Source organism: Talpa occidentalis, unplaced genomic scaffold (genome assembly GCF_014898055.3).
Source record: "Talpa occidentalis isolate TD23 unplaced genomic scaffold, MPIMG_talOcc4v2.1 talOcc4.3, whole genome shotgun sequence".
Taxonomy (NCBI): domain Eukaryota; kingdom Metazoa; phylum Chordata; class Mammalia; order Eulipotyphla; family Talpidae; genus Talpa; species Talpa occidentalis.
The window spans coordinates 72,024,630-72,045,208 of NW_023603184.1; the positions used below are offsets into that span (position 1 = coordinate 72,024,630).

At 35.9% G+C, this 20,579-nt stretch overlaps 2 protein-coding genes across 6 annotated transcripts in view; one reads left to right on the forward strand and one right to left on the reverse strand.

The window, feature by feature from the left end:
• MAP3K19 (mitogen-activated protein kinase kinase kinase 19) overlaps nt 1-11,344 on the reverse strand; it is a 73,312-nt gene extending 61,968 nt beyond the window's left edge. For 2 of the 5 annotated variants that reach the window (XM_054699678.1, XM_054699677.1), the window contains exon 1: nt 10,475-10,746. In XM_054699678.1, coding sequence (XP_054555653.1) covers nt 10,475-10,566 — 92 coding nt within the window. In that variant the 5' untranslated portion in view covers nt 10,567-10,746. Of the gene's footprint in view, nt 1-1,998; nt 2,060-10,474; nt 10,747-11,143 lie in introns of those variants that run through there. The other 3 variants (XM_054699679.1, XM_054699680.1, XM_054699681.1) reach the window with 3 other exon arrangements.
• Nucleotides 10,840-20,579, forward strand: part of RAB3GAP1 (RAB3 GTPase activating protein catalytic subunit 1) — a 77,667-nt gene continuing 67,927 nt past the window's right edge. The window contains exons 1-3 of the mRNA XM_037523274.2: nt 10,840-10,881; nt 10,980-11,035; nt 15,307-15,382. Of these exons, the coding sequence (XP_037379171.1) occupies nt 10,864-10,881; nt 10,980-11,035; nt 15,307-15,382 (150 nt within the window). The 5' untranslated portion in view covers nt 10,840-10,863. The remainder of the gene's footprint in view (nt 10,882-10,979; nt 11,036-15,306; nt 15,383-20,579) is intronic.

Here is a 20,579-nt window from a genome sequence, read left to right on the forward strand (position 1 = left end):
AAAAGAGGAAAAACTAAACTATATGCTGTATTTGAAACATTTTTTAAATAAAAAGACAGAGAGAAGTTGAAAGTTAACACATGACAAAAAGGTATGCAACAAGGAAACCAATAAAAGAAAAGATTGGAGTGGCTATATTAATATCACATAAAATAAACTTCAAGACAAAGAATATTACCAGAGATAAAGAGAAACATTTCATGATGATAAAGGAGTCAATTTATTAAGGAGTCATAATAATTATAAATGTGAAGCAAAAAATGACCAAGATAAAGAAACAAAAGCAAAAGTCTCCAATCATAGTAGCAGATTTTAACACCTCTCCCAGGAATCAATAAAACAAATAAACAAAAAACATATAATGAAACAATACAGAAGATCCAAACACTATCAATCACTTTAGCCTAATTGACATGGATAAAATTCTAGACTCAAATACATGCATACATAGCATGTTTCAATAAATTTCAAAATATTGAAATTTTACAATGTAATTTAGATAACAATAATTAATATGTAAAAGTAAGATATTTAGTAAAATCTTCAATATTTGAAATTTACTTCCAACTATTGATATTTGGATATTCTGATAAAATATCAGAAACATGGGGATCAAAGGAAAAAATCATCAGAGAAATAACAAATATTTTCAGGGAATGACAATAAAAGCACAACATATCAAAGTTTGTTGGATACCATAAAAGCAATGCCTCAAGGGAAATTATAGCCTTAATATTTATATTAGAAAAGAACAAAAGGTTAAAACCATTGACTTTCAAAGGTTCTAAGAACCTATAAAAATAAGAATGAAGTAAAAACAATTAGGTAGAGGCAAGGGACTAATAATATAGTAAGAACATAAACCAATGAAAGCAAAGCAAAAAAATCCCCCCCCAAATTCCAACTTTACCAAGATAAACAAGTATGGGAATGAATTGGAGAAGGCACTATGAGAAGCTGGGAGAGTGTCTGGAAGGCTCTGGTGGTAGCCCAGATTATAAAAACTGGAGGTCAAATAGGGTGATAGCAATGAACAGAGAGAAAAAAATTGTTGATGTCCCCATATAAAGACCACCAGCTAAAACTACTGATTATAAAACAACAACAACAAAAAAACCAACTAGACTTATTGGAAAGGATATTTACTTTTGGGTGCTGGAGTTAGTCATAGTGCGGTGTGGGCAAGGAATCTGTAAACCAGGTGGTTTACTAGAACAGTCAGTGGCCTTATCTTTAGAACATATGAATAAATCTGAGTAAAGTTGCTACATCTGTTTTGGAACATAGGACTCTGAATTAAGCTTAGACAATTTGTTTTGCTCATGATGATTTGGTACAATTTCTGTTTTGTGAGTCAGGGACAATTTGCTTTCCAAGTGGCAGTTTCTGTTTCAGTTCTAAAGTGGACAATTTGAAATGTATTTGGAAACAGAATTATCTGAAGGTGTACCTGAATGAAAGAAGGGAGCCCACTCATGCATTCGTTCAACACCGTATCCTGAGTGTACTTTCTGGGCATTATTCTAAGCACTGGAGAAGTATCAGATAAACAAGTTAGATAAGGTAAACAAATGACCAAGATAGTATTAACTGGTTATAAAAATTATGAAGAAAATTAACGTGATAGCGACTGACAGTTACGACACAAGGGGGACTTTATCAGATTGCATGTGCATGGTAGCTCTCCCTTGCAGGTGACTTTTTTTTTTTTTAAAGATTTATTTATTTATACAAGAACCAGGGTACAGGCCAGAGGTGCAGGGGGTGAGAGGATTCACCACAGACAGAGTGAGGAACAAAACAGGCAGATTGACTGAAATACACTGCTGAGGGGAGCGGTGGGCGAGACAGGAGAGGTCTGCCGTGCCATGTGCGTATCTTGCTGGCCGGCCGGGATTGAACCCACGCTGCAGAGGCTTCCGACAGCTTCACATCGCTGCGCTCAACCACCTGTGCCAACAGGGAGGCCCTGCAGGTGACTTTTGATTTGTTACTTACATGAAAAGAAGCAGCAAGCACTTTGAAGAGTTTGGGGCAGAGAAGTCTAGGCAATGGGAACAGCTGGTGCAAAGGTCCTAAGACAACATGTTCAAACTACAGAAAGAAGGAGGATGGGAAAAGTGTTAGAATTGAGTGGAAGAGTCATGCAAGGGACAGATCCTAAAGGAACCTAAAGGCATAGAATTTGTTTTTATTCCATCAGAGCATTTTACTGAAGGGAGGAACAGGGTCTGATTGTATTTTAAAAGATCCTATCTTGGGCCTCCCTGGTGGTGCAAGGTTAAGGCACAGCACTATGAAGCTATCAGCAGCCACTGCAACATGAGTTCAACCCCCGGGCAGGGAGGTGACCCATGTGGTGCAACAGACCTCTCCTGTCTCGCCTGCTGCTTCCCTCAGCAGTGTATTTCATTCAATCCACCTGTTCTGTTCATCACTCTGTCTCTGGTGAATCCTCTCACCTCCCACACCTCTGGCCTGTACCCAGTTCTTGTATACATGAATAAATCTTTACAAATAAATAAATAAATAAATAAATGATAAATAAAAGATCCTATCAGTCAGTAGTTCTATAGTGAAAAGGCTGTAGAAGTCAGAGGTGAGTGCAAAAGCAATTTTAGTTTGCCAAAAGTACCTACCAATGAAGATTTCAAGGCAAAAAACAAAAGACAGTAAGTATGCTCTTTGTTAAAGAACGTTCTTAAGAGCCCATTTTTGTGGAAACCAAGATAAAGTTAAAAACAACACAAAACATGGGAGATGACTGCCAGATCGAGAGTCTCTATTATGTGTTGGCCCAAAGAAACTGATTTGGAATAGCATTTTTATATGTTATGATAAAGGGAGCTCTAGAACCAAAATTCAAACACTTCTGTCTCCTCCTAACTTTGATTGTAGTTTAATAGGAAAACCACAGGCTTGTTTTTTATTTTTTCTTTCCCATTATAGAGTACTTGGTAGTGTTATGGAAAATTTATTCATATTTAAATTTTACTGACTAAACATATTTTGGGTAAAAAGAAATTGGTTTATGATCTATTTCTCTATTGCTGGGTTTGGGGAGATCGAAATGCGCATGGACAAAGAAAGCAGGTAGGTGATTCAGTATTGTAAACGTGTCGCTAACTGGACCTCCAGGAAAATATACTTTGCAAGAGTTTTTCTTTATGAAATGCTCTTTGCAGGATATCTCCACTTTATGATAGCTTCTGGTGATTTGAGGGTTTAAAGAGCATGACCCCTTAAAAATATCACATGAGGGCCTCCCTGGTGGTGTAGGCAGTTGAGTGTTGCACTGTGAAGCTGTCCGAAGCCTCTGAAGTGTGGGTTCGATCCCGGCTGGCCTGCGAGATACCCACATGGCACAGCAGATCTCTCCTGTCTCGCCTGCTGCTCCCCTCAGCAGTGTATTTCAGTCAGTCTGCCTGTTCTGTTCCCCGCTCTGTCTCTGGTGAATCCTCTCACCCTCCCGCGCATCTGGCCTATACCCCAGTTCTTGTATAAATAATCTTAAAAAAAAATTACATTTAAAAAATCACATATTCAGCTCTATAATATAGAATGGGAATGTTCCATACAGAGAACATATAGCTAAATTAAGAAGGAAGGACCTGGGAGACTCCCTCAGTGTCTCAGACCTCTCCTTGATTGCTCCTGTTGATTGATTATATTCCTGAAATTATTTGTAAAGCTTGACACTGGATAAGGTCTCAGATTTGTGAGTCTAATTTGACAATATGATCCATTTTGTTACAAACACACCCCAACCTACAGAATGCAGTTATATTTTAAACATGCTTTTGAGTCCCCTCCTATAGGTGACACTAATATTTCAGGAGTAGAGACGTTAAAACAATAAATGAAGACATTGATTTTTGGAGCGAAGAGCCCAAGAGCAGCAGTTAGGATTACTGAGCTCTCATCCTCAATGTCATTTAGCTATGTGACCTGGGCTTGGTTTTGCCATTTATATAGTGAAAGGGCCGAGTAACATGAATTTAGAAATCTACCTCTGGTTCTTAAATCCTGGAATTCCTAAATAGTAAGTCAAAAAACAATTTCTTTACAGAAGGAAAACTAAGTCCTCTCTCTGGTGGTCACAATATTGTCTCTGGTGGTCACAATGTGCTTGCCCTCATTCAATCCAAGAACTTCAATACCTCACAAATTTCACCAGCCTCTCTGATTCAATCTACTTCAGTTCCATGTCATTTCATTTCTTTGTTATGACACTTAGCAGTCAGACTTGTTTTAGAATTATTTTATCCCTCCATCAGATTCAAGTTTTTGTAAGACAAAGATGTGTTTTCCCTTATCTTTGTTTCCCTTGTTGTGTTCATGTGGATTTACACATAGAAGGTTCTCAGTGAGTTTCTGGAATTGAATACATGCCCAAGATAGCTCAAAAACAAGAGAATTTCATGCACTGGCATTTTTCTCACTATAGGAAAAGTCTGAGTTCTCTGTAGAGCTATGTTTGTGGGGTTTTTTTTGTTGTTGTTGTTGTTTGTTTGTTTCTCACATACTGTTGAGATAGAGAAAAGAAAAATAATTTCAGGAAACAATAGCAGCAAATGAGAAGCTGACAGGAGGGGCACATAAAGAATAACAGCGAAAACTTTAAATCCAATATTAGCTGTAAGCAAACACTGAATGATTTCAGAATGCCTAGACAATCCAATATATGGAGTAGGTAAAGATCAAAGGATTTTAAAGTTCTAAAAAGAGGTTTTTTTTTTTGCTGAAGCAGCAGAGAGCTACATCTCCCGCATATTAAGCATGGCCTTTTTGTCCCTTGCTGTAGTTATGGAAAAAGATGGAAGTGTTTTTAGAAAGATCACAAAGAGGCCTGTTGATTTTAAGGAATACAATCTTCCTAGGAGCACTCTGTCCAGAATCTCTTCTTGTTCATTTAGAAGGCAATAGCGGGAGAGGGAAGATAGAGGAAGGGAAGATAGAGGAAAGGAAGACAAATTGGCCCGCAGTGAAATGAGAAGAGAAAAAAAGAAAAAGGACATCAATGAGGGTCAAGAGATATAGTGGCTTGAAGAACTTTGAAAGAGACCAGGATTTTCCATGACTCTGAATGGAAGGAGCGAGTTGACTGGTTGCATTAACTAAAGAGTCTTGCAATTTACAAGAAGAATATGAGCAGGAATGTTGCCAACTTTGTGAAATGGAGCCAAAAATGACATCTTTTAAAGCCTTGGCAACCAAATATAATTGAAGGTCAGCTTCATCTGGAGAGATTTTAGAGAAACACATCTTGCAATCCCAAAGAAAAACAAGTGCAAGGCTTGAAATGACTCTTTAAAGGAAAGGACTTCCTTTGAAAGACTAACAAACACATATAAAATTATCTAATCTTACAATGGACCAGGGATCTGGGTAATGCAAATCAAACAATTTTTTGTTCAGCATACTGGCAAAAATTTAAAAGACTGATATTATTAAAAATGGGGGGGAATGGATACCTTTCTATACTGCTAGTGGGTATGTAAATCACTAGGGTTCATTTTGGACATTGCAATCCAGTATTATCTCTTACATTTAAGAAACACACACTTTTGCACCCAGCATTTCCATTTCTCAACTTTCACTTAGAGTAATTCTTACACAAGATCACCAAATCATTACATGCAGGTATAATGATTTCTTACCCTAATATTTGTTTTAGACAACTTTTATCATGGGAAATTTCAAACATGCAAAGTAAATAGTATAATATAATGAAGCCCCATATATTTGTCACCTAAGAATGTTATTTAGTAGCCTACATGTGAAGTCACAGGAACAAATAAAAATAAGTACATCCATATGTTGAATTTTGGATGCTGTGCAGCAGTATGATAAATGGGGAGAGACCTTTACATAAATGGACTTCAAGTCATATGGTGTAGTAAAAACAAATAAACAAATTCAATTACCAAATTATGTATGTAGTGTGATCCTAGTATGAAAAGGAGGTACACAGCACACGCTTAGGAGCCAGCCTTACCATTTACTAAGTGTGTGACTTGGGCAAATTAGCTATGCTCCTTCTGCCTCAGTTTCCTCATTTGTAAAGACATGATAATAATAGCATCTACTTTATAGGCTAATTATGAGAATTAAATGGATATGAGTAAAGCAGTTAGAAGACTGTTTGGCAAATATTAAGCACTAGACATTCTTATTTGTACAGCAAATCAATTATAAGAAGGTAAATTCATCTACAGGTTTGTCTGAAAGCAGTGTTTCTATGATATCTTTAGTAAGCCAAAATAGTGTAAAGCAAAGAAGCAATAAGAATTGGGCCTTCCCGGTGGCGCAGCGGTTGAGCGCTGGGTTGCGAAGCTGCCCGCAGCCTCTGTGGTGCCGGTTCGATCCCCAGCTGCTCCCCGGCCACCGAAGGAGGGTCCCACATGGCGCGCAGACCTCTCCTGCCGCCCGCTGCTCCCCTCAGCAGTGTACTTCAGTCCTTCTGCCTGCTCTGCTCCCTGCTCTGGCTCTGGTGAATTCTCTCACCCTCCCGCGCTTCTGACTGTACCCAGTGCTTGTATAAACAAAACAAACAAACAAATAAATAAAACATGCCTCTATAAAAAATAAAACCTATAAAAAAAAGTTTTAAAAGAATTAATTTATGTGGAAATATTTTTAGTAGCCCCAAAACCCCAAAATAACATACTAAATAACACAGAAAGCCTGAAATCACATTAATACATAGTAAAAGCAGGAATGGTAAGGTACATACACAGCCAGTATAAAGTAGTTCCCATGGAAGGAAGCGGTGATGTAGCTCTTGCTGTTAAGGTTGTATGGGTTCTGCTTCTAGATCAGTTGCAGCAAAAGGAAGGGGAACACAATTTTTATGTCTCGTAAAAGCCAAATCCTCTTCAGGGAGTTCTTTCAGTTAGCAAAAAAAGGTACTAAAGAAGGTCCTCTGTAAAAACTAGATGGTACAGTGTGATTACAAACTCAAGAATTGGAATCGGTTGTTCTTATCTTATCTGGCAACCAGGACTTCAATTATTTTATGTCTGAAACATCCTGAGGGCAGGAACCTTGTTTTCACTTTTGTTTTCCAGCTTTTAGAAGAGTTTCAGGCATATAGCAGCTGCTTTAAATAAATGTTTATTGAATGAAGAAATGACTGACTAAATGGTAAATGAGAGAAGGCCACATCACTTCTTTTGAAACTCTGTCATCTTGGTAACTATACCTCTTTTTAGTTCAAGAAATAGTGGACTACTTTTTTAGAGTATAAGTTACTGTACTTGTTTTCTGAAAGGTCACTTGAGTGATGAAGTTGGATAAACATTATGCATCTCTTTCTAAATGATATCATAATTCTTTATGCTTTATTTCAGACACTGTGAGTACCTGAGGGCAGGAATTATTTTCCTTTGAGTCCTTCATTAGGACTGGCTAAGGTGACATGATAGTAAATACTTGGTAAATATTACTGGGTGAGTGAATGAATGTTATCCAATAATTCTAACTTAAAGCCTTTTTGCCTGAAGAATTTCTCATTCTTATAGCATGTCTTCTTCTTCCTGATGTATCTTCTATTGTAGTTGTTCTCAAGACAACATCATAGAAAATTCCTGATTCTCTCTGCTCAAAAGCCAGCATGGTAGATAAAGACGGTATAGTCCCACTGCTGTTGCTCCTTTCACAAACAATGTTTGCTCTCTCACTGAGACCTAATTAAACTGTTATGCCCCCACGTTTCCTCTGAGGACTAAACCAAGGGTGATTTTTTTCCAGGCTTCTAATCTCTTAAATTGCCTAAGCGTCAAAATTTTCCCTGTGGCCATTATTGGTAACACCTTGAAATAACTGAAAATTATGCCAGAGAGGAAACGTGCTTGCATGGAAAAGCCTTTACCTTTGGATGTGTAGCAAAATTGCTCTTAATACTGGAGAAACAAAAGCTTTTCTGCTTTGTGAACCAGTGAAAATCTAATAAAAGTGTGTTTCCCCTGGGTACTTTACATCATTAGCATCCTGGTTTCACACTTCACTTTAACAAATAACTTATTTTAAAAGTTTCTCCAGGGAGAAGACAAGGAGCCAAAAATATCTTGGATTAAAACTTTGCCTAGCAACCTGATAAGGCTGTTTCATACAATTTATAAAACTTAACTTCATGCAGTGAAGTCTTTGTGATTTTTTTGTGTGTGATTTTGGTATGTACTGATACTTCACGGTTAAGCAAGGAGGGAAAAAAAAAAGAATGCCTTACATGTGAGTAGCATTTTATGGTTTTTATAGTATACTCATTATAAATGCTACTGCCATAATTGATCTCTTACTGCATGTCAGAACATTGTGCTAACTGCTTTACATACAAAAGGATATTGCCACAATCCTCTGTAGTAAGAGGTATTACAGTCCTATATTTGCTAAAGAAAAACTGAGGTTTAGAGGAGTTAAGTAATTTGTCCAAAGTCATATAGATAATGAATGGCTGAATATGGAACATGGATTTGTCTGACTTTAAAACCCAGAGACTTATTTCAGTTATTGGGAATCTTAAAATATTAAGGGAACAAGTAACTCCCTTTTATAAGGACTAATTTTCCTATGTTAGCATTCATCTCCTCCCGCCCCCCATCCCCGTTATGTCCTTCTCAAAAAAGATCAACCTCATCACATCTCTTTCATTTCGTCTTACTATAGATGCTCTGAATTCCTGGTACTGCCTAGCTACACAAAGCATCCAGTGAGAGCTGGGGGTGGGGAGGGGGTGGGAGGGGACAGGAAGGGGCTGCTATTCACAAGGTGTTCTCTGTGGGTGACACCTCCTGCAGCCAGATTTCAGAATGTAGTATGAATGTTTCCTCCTGGAATTGTGTGACCACCCGTTCCATAGATTTTCTCCCTTCTCACCTTATCAAGAACTTCAACTCTTTCAATGCCCCTTTATCACCAATCTCTCTCTCTTAGATTATCTGGAGAGAAACAAACATATCTACTATCCTCTGCCATAAAGTCAAATAAAAACCTCTCTTACTTGCTTTTTTCAAGCAGTCAATCTTTACTATCTTGAAACTTTCTCCTTTCTTGGGTTCTGTGCTACCACTCTTTCTTGCTTTCTTCCCTTTGCGCTAGATGCTCCTTCTTTCTCTTTCACTGGATACTCTTCCCTTGTCCATTATAAAATTTCTTCAGGCTTTGATTTGAGCCTCCTCTTTCTTTCCGTATTCTCTTCTTAAATCAGCTCATCTATTCTTTGGATTTTAAATTCCGTCTAAACTTCCAAATTTATATCTTCACTCCAGGCCTTGCTTCTAAATCCTATTTCTAGTCCCGATTTTCTCCTTGCAACTCCCTCTGAAAATTTTCTTAAGCCTGTCAAACTTAACATTTGCCAAACTAAACACTAGTTTGCTTCCAATGTTCATCTCAGAAATGGCATTATTCTTACACAGTTGCTTAGGCCAGAATCCTGAATATTAGCTTTGGCTCCTACTTTTCTCTGATCTTTGCATTTAATTCATCATGAAGTCCATATCAAATCAGTTCACTTCATCTGCTGACTGTTCCAGTAAAAGACTGCACACCATCTCTCACTGGATGCTTAAAATGTCTCTAGCTGTTTCTATTTCTTTTCCCTGCCACCCCTCCACCCCCACCAATCTATTCATCCAGATTTTTGCAAGATGCAAACTGGACCCCATTATTCTCTTGCTTAAAACTTTTGAGTCCATTGTGCTTTAAATAATGTCCAACCCTGGCCTGGAAGGCTGTAAATGATCTGGCCTGTGCCTACTTCTCCAATTTCACCCAAACACTGTGCTCTAGGTGTCCTCTTTTAGTTCATTAGACAGGTCAGACTTCCCTACTTCCCAGCCTCAGGATATGCTATTCTATCTGATTAAGAGCCTGGCTGCTTCCATCTTGTCCTTCAGTTCTCCTCCAAGTTTCTTCTTGCCAATGTTACCACTGATCTCCATGATGCTGCCAAATGTTTTTGGCACCATTATTGGTTTTTTTGTTTGTTTATTTTGTTTTTTTTTTTTGGTTTGTGCAGCAACTTCCAGTTTCCCTACTAGACCTCAAGTTTCTTAAAGACTACTTATAGTATATCTTCATATCCCTATATGTGCCTAGCATAGTGTTTGGCTTTTAATAGGTATTTAACAAATGCTTTCATATGAATGAAGGTATAAGCAGATCATCTCTTAAAAAGATACTGCAGTAGTAAGCCTCAGCCTCCCGACACTGTAATGGACAGAAACCAGAAGGAAGTTTCAAAAGAGAAGGAGTGGTTCAGGGCATAGCACCAGCAACAACTGTCATTGTCAAAATTGTTTTAACGTTCTAACTAATTTTTCTAATTTAACCTTATATTCTTCTTCTGCCTTATCTATCACCAACTTTAACTTTTTTCATTTTTCAAAGACTTTTTTAAAAAAAGATTTATTTTGCACACAAAAGCAGGGGTACAGGCCAGAGGCATGGGGCGGGGAACGACAGGACTCACCAGAGACAGAATGGGGAGCAGAACAGGCAGACTGACTGAAATGCACTGCTGAGAGGAGCAGCTGTGGAGTCAGGAGAGACCTGCTGCGCCATGTGGGAAGCTCCCTGGTCGGGGATCGAACTCGTGCTGCAGTGGCTGTGGACACCTTCATAGTTTGCGTCTTAACCCCTTGCGCCACCAGGGAGGCCCTCAAAGCAATATTATTATTATTTTTTAATCTAGTATTTCCACCTGAGGAGACTTCCAGGCGGGGTCACCAACGGGGCCGGGCCTCCTGGGGCGGGACTGCGCCGAGGCTCCGCCCTCTTTGCGCTCCGCCCTCCGCTCCCTCCCCGCGTCCCCGCTTATCTTCCCGGCAGCCTTAGCGCCCGCCCCCGGCGCTTCTCAAGATGGCGGCCGACAGCGAGGTGAGGTGTTTGCTCCCTACGTATTCGTATCTCCAAGTTCGCTCCTCCGCGTCAGCGACCCCGGGCTCAATATCTTTCTTTCCTTTCCCTTCCCGCAGCCCGAGTCCGAGGTATTTGAGCTCACCGATTTCACTACTGCCTCGGAATGGGAAAGGTGAGTTGCCTCTTTGGTTACCAGCACCTTGGGCCCGGGTATTGGCAAGTCGCGTTCCCGACATAAATAGCTCACAGGTGACGCCGCTTCTGCGGAGCAAGCCCTTACCTGAGCGCCTGGGGTTCTGCGCTCCCCTTCTCTGGTCAGCTGCTGACCTCTCCCCCGGTCTCCCGTCTGACAAGTCCTCGTCCTCCCCCATGAGCCCGACGCCCGAGAGTCTAGCTTTCAGGAAAAGTTTTGTTTTCTCTACTCTTAGACCACTTTCTTCAGATCTTTGATTTCCTGGTTGTTGTCCCCACGTAGCGATAATTCCCAAGCTGCCACTTCCGTTCCAGTTTTCGTTTCCGTTTAAATCATTTTGATATCCTAAGCAGTAGTAAACTTGGCAGCTGCTTTTTTTCCTCCTCCCCGGCACACACTTTTCAGAGGAGGCTTTTCTTCTGGCCATAAGTACTGGTGGTTTTCTATGTCTGCCTCACTCCATTCTTACCTAAAAGAAGAACCTTTTTTAAAAAGATAATCTACATCAAGTTGTTACATTTCAGTGGTTAAAGTGCCCAGGCTTCCGTGCCTGTCAAACTCCATCGAACAGCTGCGTGAGAGAACCGGTTATATTACCGAAATTAGTTGAAAGTCAAGTTTGTGGAAGAGAGTTTAGATTGAGAAGTTTTCTGCTTGTTGTTGCAGAGACCCTGTAGTTTTCCTGGTGAGGAGGGCAGTAGTTAACTTGTTACAGCATTTTATGATATTCCAGGTTGGGAAAAGAAATTGTGGACATCATGTCTAGATGGTATAGGAGAATATAAAACATCCCTGCCCCAATAATTTGACATGCATACCCTTCCAAAAAACCAAAGTTAGTAAACATAACCACGCTGGCAAGGCTTTATAGAGTAGGTATTATGTGTCCAAAACTATACTAATGCAAAGGAATGAAAAACAATTTTTTTTAAAGTTAAAAAACAAGCAAAACAAAATAGCAAATACTTAAATGTAAGTCAGCTGATACTATTTAAAAAGGCAGTTTAAGAATGATGCTGTTGTGGATTATAATTGGAAATAATTTCATAGAAAACTGGAAATGAGCTGGACCTTGACAGTGGTTGATTAGACATGAGAAGGTACCGACATGAGCTGAGACAAATGAAAATGAAGCTTTGGGAATTTTTTCACTGGATAACAACTATCTGTTGAAAGGAAGTAAGGTTAATAAGGAAGATAGGTCCTAGTTATGGACAGCTTCCAAAGATTCTTAAAGGAATCTTTGGATTTGGGACTTTGAAACCAGCGATTCTCAAACTGAAGTGCGCATCAGAATCATAGTTTCTGATTCTTTATGTTGGAGGTGGACCCCAAAATTTGTATTTGTAATAAGTTTCCAAGTGATGCTGCTGACCTGGAGAATACACTCAGAAAAGAACCATTAAAGACTATCAGTGAGAGACCAGGATTTTAGAGTGGCAAAGTGGTGAGAGTTGTTTCAGGAGGTGAAATAAAATGAAGGTGAGGCACTTATTGTGACTTGTAGTTAGACTGGTAGTTTGGAGACTGAAGAAAACAACAAAATAGGAGGCTAGATTGTAGAAAATTTCAAACAGGTTTTAGATAGGTACATTTGATGAAATAGAAACTTGAAAGAATCAAACATGAAACTGCAGTTTTTTGCCTGAAAGAATAAAAGTAAGACAGTGGCAAAGAAAGAGTACAGTTTTAGACCTGTTGAATTTGAAATAATAACTTGATTTTGGAAGGCAGAATAATGTAACTTTTGGAGTGTGGGAGTGAGGAAATGTCAGAGTACTGAATGGAAACGGATCACTTTCCCTAGTTAAATATTTAAAATGTCTTGAAGTAGAATGTTAAATCCTTTAGAATTATTAACACAGTTATGAGAACTACCACAAAGTATGTTTAGTTTCTAGAGCATATCTGGTGTTTTGGGAATTCAAAAAGACTGAAGTCTTGAATGAAAGTTCTGGTCATTTAGTAATGAGTCATAAAGACAGTTTATCTAGAGGTCTAAGTAGAAATTCTTAACTGTCTTTGTCCATTGAAGAAATATTTATTGGTTACCCATTGGTTAAACACAGTGTGTTGCATTAGGGAAGTGGTAGTCAATTAAAACTGACCATTTCCACTTTTAGTGAATGTATAACCTAATGGAAGTAATAGACATTAATCACGTATTAATACAAATTAGTCTGTAACTACAGTAGAAATAAGAGCTAAAAAGGGAAAGAAATCTGATGTGTTGAGTATATCATAAAGAAACCTAATATAGAATGAGGAGTCAGGAAATGACTCTAAGATCTCGAGAACTTTCAGGTGTGAAGTTTTTTGTTGTTTTTTAAAATTTTAAAATTATTTTTAATTTATATAATTTTTACATCATTTTCCATTTTGCACAGTGTATGCATTTTCATCTTGATTATAGTCCCCATACAATTCCCACCCCCCTTATTTTGATCCTACTCTGTCCTCCCCTCCCCCCCAGTGTGTCTCTGGTTTATATGCACAGTGGATTTTTACTCAGCAATCAAAAAAGATAAACTCATGCAATTTGCAGCAACATGGATGGAGCTGGAAGGGATCATGCTCAGCGAAATAAGCCAGAAAGAAAAAGAAAAATACCAGATGGTCTCACTCATAGCAGGAATTTAGAAAACTTAAATAAGGGACCAGGAAAAAGACTAATTATAATAAAGTAAAAATCAAAAACAACAAGGTACAAAGTTTTTAAGTTTTTCTTAACAAATCTCAGTACTTGGCAGGATAAAGTTCAGTTATTCTCTTTTACCTAGTAGTGATAGAATTCATAAAACAGGCTTTCCTTTTTTTACTGTGAAAACTAAATTATTTTTATTATAATAATAATGCCTTATAGTAGAGTTAAAAAAGAGAAAAATTACCTGTAATCCTAATACATTAGGAGATAGCTACTATTAATATGCTGAGAAAATTTCTTGTAATCTGTGCGTTGTCAACTTTTTGTATCAAACCATATTATTATTTATATAGAATCATTTAATTTAACATAGAATCATTTTCATATTTCCTCAGATAGTCTTCAAAACATGATTTTTATGGTCATATATTGAATGGGTGTATATACTATTAATTTACAACTGTTTGCTGCAGTTGGACATTAAGGGTAGTTGCCAGTTTTTTCTTTTTAAATACGGTATATGTTTCACATGCAAACTTTGTTCATATATACATTTTAAATTTTATTTTTTTGTAAACATGTTAATTTAGTTCTAGAGCATTCATTTTCAAAACTGATAATTGCCTTTTAAGTGAATTTACTCTGTTAATTAATATGGCCTTTAATTTTCCAGATGAGTTAGTGTTCAGTTGAATCAAAAACTCTGTTTTATCATTATTGTCATTACAACAGAAATGTAACTACTAATTTATATTCTCACTGAAAGGAAAAAAACCTGATGCCTTTGAATATATTTTGACTAGAATTAACTGTACTTTTGCAATGCGATGTATGTATTTTAGGAGAGCAATGTTGATGATAGATTGCATCATACTGATAGGAAACAGCATCATAGATTAGTAACAAATCTTCTAAAAGTGCCTTTTAATACGTGTTTAACAGTACTGAGATTGACATTTATCACCTGCTGCTACTTAATCATGTTGCTGGTCAAAATTCATTCTCTTTTTGATAGGCCACCTTGATCTTTAAATTTAAAGATTAGATAATAGTTTCTGCCTAATCTATTGAATACTTCAGTTTCTTGTGAGCTAATTCTTAAAATTTGTCTTATTTTGCTAAGAAAGTTCCCAAATGATATTTTTTTTAGGGGGGAGTAATGGGAAGGTAAAATCAAAAATTCCTAAGTGTCATTAAAGGAAAAGTTCATTTAGATAGCACAGTTATTTTGAGTGTAGGGAAGAAATTATTGGTTTCATAATTATCTTTAATAGTATCATTGTAAGTTGTTCATTTTTACTTCTGCCCCAAATGTACTGTTTCATTTGAATATATAGATTTAGTAACCCCTAATTTATATTTTATAGAGGGTAGGATGCCTTTGGATTGCAATAGATTTAAAAAAATCAAAATCTAAGAATTCTTGGGCTAAAGAAGATTACTTCTATTTTTATTCCACACTCATAAGGTTATACTAAAAGTATCAAACAACTGAGTAGTGTCTGATAAAAATGGTAAAATGTGAAAAATACCTCTTAACAAAATTGTATAACAAAAGGAAAAATGTACTGTTACATATTTAGAATTTATTTTGCCTCCTCCCTAGGTTTATTTCCAAGGTTGAAGAGGTCTTGAATGACTGGAAACTGATTGGAAACTCTTTGGAAAAGCCACTTGAAAAGGTCAGATCTATTTGCTGGTGTCTCTAAATGAGTATTTACTTTGAAACTTCTATTTTGAAGCCCAGTGCTTACTACATTTGAATTAAATGTTTTTTAAAGTTAATGTATAATCTATGAACACAAAATGACATCTGGAAGAACTTGATTTAAATCTGTGGCAAAAGATATGTAAGAAAATTGTGAACTGTTCTAAATAATAAAATTTCATATGTATAATGTCATTCTTTGTGAGTGATTTTATTTCTTTCTCCTGATGTTTTCTTCTCTCTTGCCTTCTCCCTTAGAATGTTAGACAAATTGTAGTTACCAATTTCTTGGATATTTTTCTTAACTGATGAGAAAAAATTTTGGTCTTACAGCTATCTTACTATTGTTAGCAGCTGTTTTACTTGATTTTGTGTTTTGTGATATAGCTCATATTTGTTCTCTCTCTCCCCACCTTTTTTAACCTTACTGATATGTTGAGAATATTTATGAGTGAGAAAATTACTCAAATTGAGGTAGAAATCTAATTCTAACCTATTATTGATAATATTCGTATACCACACCCCAAGCAGTTACTGAAGAGTTTTCTCTGAGATTTTCTGCACTAAAAAAGAAATACCAATTTGATTTTAGGCTTATGTAGATGCTTCCTTTATTAGATAAATTCTTTTGAACTAAAATTGATTCTTTTTATTATAAATTATATATATAAATTTAAAGATTTATTTATGCATACAAGAACTGGGGTACAGGCTAGAGGTGCAGGGGGTGAGAGGCTTCACCAGAGACAGAGTGGGGACCAGAACAGGCAGACTGACTGAAATACACTGCTGAAGGGAGCAGTGGGTGAGGCAGGAGAGGTCTGCTGTGCCATGTGGGTAGCTCCCTGGCCAAGAATTGAACTCTTGCTGTAGTGGCTGCTGATAGCTTCATAGTGCTGTGCTTAACCCCTTGCACCTCCAGGGAGGCCCCTTATTATAAATTATTACTTGCAATTTATTCCTCTCTAAGAAACTCTAAATTCTCAATATTTGTTAGTTTTTAGCTTTATGGTGGTATTAACAGAATTGAAATTGAAATTTTCTTTTTATCCACAAGCAGAAGAAGCAATGCTGCATATTAGACATCATACACCATTTAAAGATACAATGACATACACAGTAAATTGATTTACTATATTAAAATATTTTTATAATATCAAATACAGAAAATAAAATTCTCAAACACAGATTTTTCTTTTCACTTGAAACAACAAAAATTGGTATAGATGCCAGTAAGATTAAAGCAAAACAAGCTGATATAACAAGTGGGAAATAATTTTCACTACCAAAGATAGAACTAAACTAGGTATTTATGAATTCTGACACTCCTTAGTTCTCTGATGTGTACACATATTAAAGTGTGGGTGCTGTGTGTGTGACACCTGAAGAGATAGTGAAAATAAGATCCCTGTTGCCATTGAACATGAACTCTCATGAGATTAAAAGTTTAGATGATAAATCCAGTTTTGGAATTTTAAGTTGGATAATATATTCGAAATAGGTAGCATACTGCTAGTTACATAGTAAGAGTTAAAGGAGCTCTCTCCAATCCTTTTCTTTCTACAAATAGTTATAAATAAGAAATAAGGAAAACATTAATATTTCAAGGCTGAACTGTACTTGTTGAATAACAGTAAAGAAAATGTAAAGGACGGCTTATTCAGAATAGAAAGTTTTTTAAATGCTTTAATAGATTTTAATTTATATGAAATACAGTGATAACCAATTCTCTTCCTTCACTGAGGGAATTAAGAGAAATTATTTTTAGAAACTTAATTTTTGAAAATTTTAAATGTATATAGTACAGCATAGCATAACAATGTAGATATGTTTTGAGAAGTGAATAAGTAGAGATTTCATCATTGTGAAATTTCTTAGAGTGTAATTACCCAAACCTAGATGATACATCCTAATACACATCTAGACTATATGGTATAGTCTGCCTGGAATGTGGTGTATGTGGTTTGTAGTTGACTGAATAGTTGTTAAGTGACACAAAACTGTATAAACCTCCATGTGCCCATCATTTAGTCTCAACAATTGATACTCTGCTATTTTTTGTTTCAGAAGTACTTCTATTTACTTTCCATTCCATTAGATTTTTTAGAAGAAAATTTGCATACATTGTAATGCACAAAACTTACCTGCTTTATTTTGTTAAATATCTTTGTGTCTGAATTCTTTTACATGATATTTTTGATATTTTAGGTTGTTGCATGTATCTTTCTATATATGCTAAGTAGTCTATTGTATGAATATAATTACAATTTGTTGCAGTTATTGATAACACATATTGGCTATTATGAATAAAGTAGAACCTTCTTGTATCATATCTTTTGTAGACATGTTTTTATTTCTCTTGGGTAAATACCTAGTAATGAAATTACTGGATCAAATGATAGGTGTTTACTTCACTTTTCAAGAAATTGCTAAAGCTTTTTGTGTTATTTACCCATTCATCAGCAATGTATGAGAGTTTGGGTAACTCCACATTTTTACCAACATTGGTGGTATTAGACTTGTCAATTTTAGTTATCATAATGGGTATGTAGTTTGTGGGATTAAATTGTATTTAATTTTCTGTTATAAATTCAGAAATACATTGTTTTTGGCCACTTTTTCATGTGCTTATTAGCTACTCATATGTCTTCCTTTGGAAATGTGTGTTCGTTTTTTGACCAATTTTATGTTGTGTTAAATTTTTATTTGGTTGTAGGCGTCTTTATGTATTCTGCTTTTAAGTTTTTTCTTAGTTTTCCTGGGTTGTAAAGATACTCTTTTTATGCTTTCTTTTAGCTTTTATTTAGGTCTGTGATCCATCTTGAACTAAATTTGTATATGGTATAAAGTGGTAAAAATTCAATTTTTTGCATATGGATATGTTCTAGAAGTTTCTGTTGAAAACATTTTCTCCATTGAATTGTTGCCTAAGGGGTAACCTGGAATCTCTATTCTGTCCCATTAATCTCTCTGACTATTCTGATATAAATACCACATTGTCTTTTCTGTAGTTTGGCACTATGGAAATATTGGACCAGATTGTTATGGGGCTGTCTCATGCATTATGGACTATTTAGTAGTATCTGATCTCTTCCTCCTTGATGCCAGTGATTGTAACTAAAAATCTATATCTATGTAGACATTACTAAATGTCCCCTAAGGGGTAAAATGGTCCCAGTTAAAAACCACTGAATAGTTTACATGTCTTGAAATTAGTTAATGAATACAGTCTCACTTTCATTGTTTCCCCATATTGTTTTATATTTCCATTATGAATTTTAGAATAAACTTTTCAGTTCCAAATTATGATTATGGTGGGACCATGACTGGGATTGTATTTAATTTATAAATTGCTTTTCAGAGAAGTGACTTGAAGCTTTCAATCATAAACATGGCATAGCTTTTATTTCACTCATCTTTAATTTTAACAGAATGTTTTACAGTTTTTGTTGGAGGTCTGGTGTATGTTTTGTTAATTTTATTACTAAGTATTTTATGCTATATGATGCAGTTATGAATGATTGTTTTTTGATTTCATTTAAAGATGCTTAAATAAATACTATAACATTTTGTATCTTGACTTTTTATCATGAGACCTGGTTAAACATTAAGATTCCTAATCTTTTTGTTAATTCTTTTGCATTTTCTACATTCATAATCATGTTGCCTGCCAATAGGGACCATTTTATTTCCTTTTCAATTTGTACCTTTTATTTGTTCATGTTACACTAACCAGGATCTTTAGTAAGATTGAATAAAACCGTTGAGAGTAGACATTCTTGCCTTCTTCCCAGTGTTAGGGGAAATATTCAGTGCTTTGTAGGTATCATTTAAAGGCTGAGGAAATTCTTAGTTTGTTGTTTTATCATAAGTGAGTGTTTTCATCAATTTAAATTGAAATTCCTCAATTGTTAGGCTCCTTGCCCCTGGTAGCTCCCCTTGTTAGGCTCCTTGCCCCTGGTAGCCACTGTTGTACTTCTGTTCCTATGAATTTTACCTCTTATAAGTGGCATTATACAGTATTTCTCCTTTTGTATCTGACTTGTTTCACTTAGCATTATGTCTTCATTGTCTATCTGTGTTGTAGAATATGTCAGAATTTCATTCTTTTTTTAAAGAACAAATATCTCTTTTTATTCCATACCACACTGTTCATCCAGTCATCTACTTATGGACACTGGATTGTTCCCACATTTTACTATTGTAAATAATGCTATTGTGAATATGGGTACAAATATCTCTTGGAATCCTTAACTTTCAATTCTTTTGGATATATAACCAGGAGTGGAATTGCTGGATTAAATAATAATTCTATTTAATTTTTTTTAATTGCTATACTGTTGACTGGCTACACATTTTCTTTTTTATTAAAATATCTTCATTTAATTTTTTTTTGCAAAATAGTTTTATTGAAGAATTCTGACTGCTGGTTAGTCTCCCCATCCCAGTTCTTTAAAGATGGAGATTGATTGTCTTCTGTTTTTTCTAGTTTCTCATCAGAAGTTAATTTCCTATTTTTGTTTTATTTTATTTTTCTTTCAGGCCATTTTCAAGATTTTGATCTTTCTATTTAAGCTATCTAAGTATTACGCGCATAAGTGTGTTTTTGTATTTGTCCTACTTATCTAGGCTAATACTGGATATAAAAATTTTTTGTTTTTCACCAAATTGGGAAAGTGTTACAGTCAAATGTTCTACCACTGAGCTGTACTCTCAGACTGGGAAAGTTTTGGTGATTATTTCTTCAAGTATTTTTTGCCTCCCATCTCTAGTTTTCTGCGACTTAAATTATATATGACGTCTAAATGCTGTTCATAGGTTGTTAGTTTGTGTTCTCAGTCTTTGTTTACTTAATTTCTCCTGATTTATCTTTGAAATTGTTTACTTTTTTCCTGCTGTCTACAGTTTAACATTCAACACACTTGAAGTATTTTCCAATTTAGTTATACTTTTAAAAATTTCTGTTTCTGGAATTTCCAAATAGAAATTCCAGAATTTCTATTTCATTTTCAAAAATAATTTCCGATTCTTGTTTTAAATTCCAGTTCCTCACCTCTAAATTTGTTTTGCAAACATTTTCCTTGTATGTATTTATTATAGGTAAAGTCGATTGTGACAGGTCTTCTTTGGCTTGGTTTCTGTTGATTATATTCACATGAGTAGAGGTCATG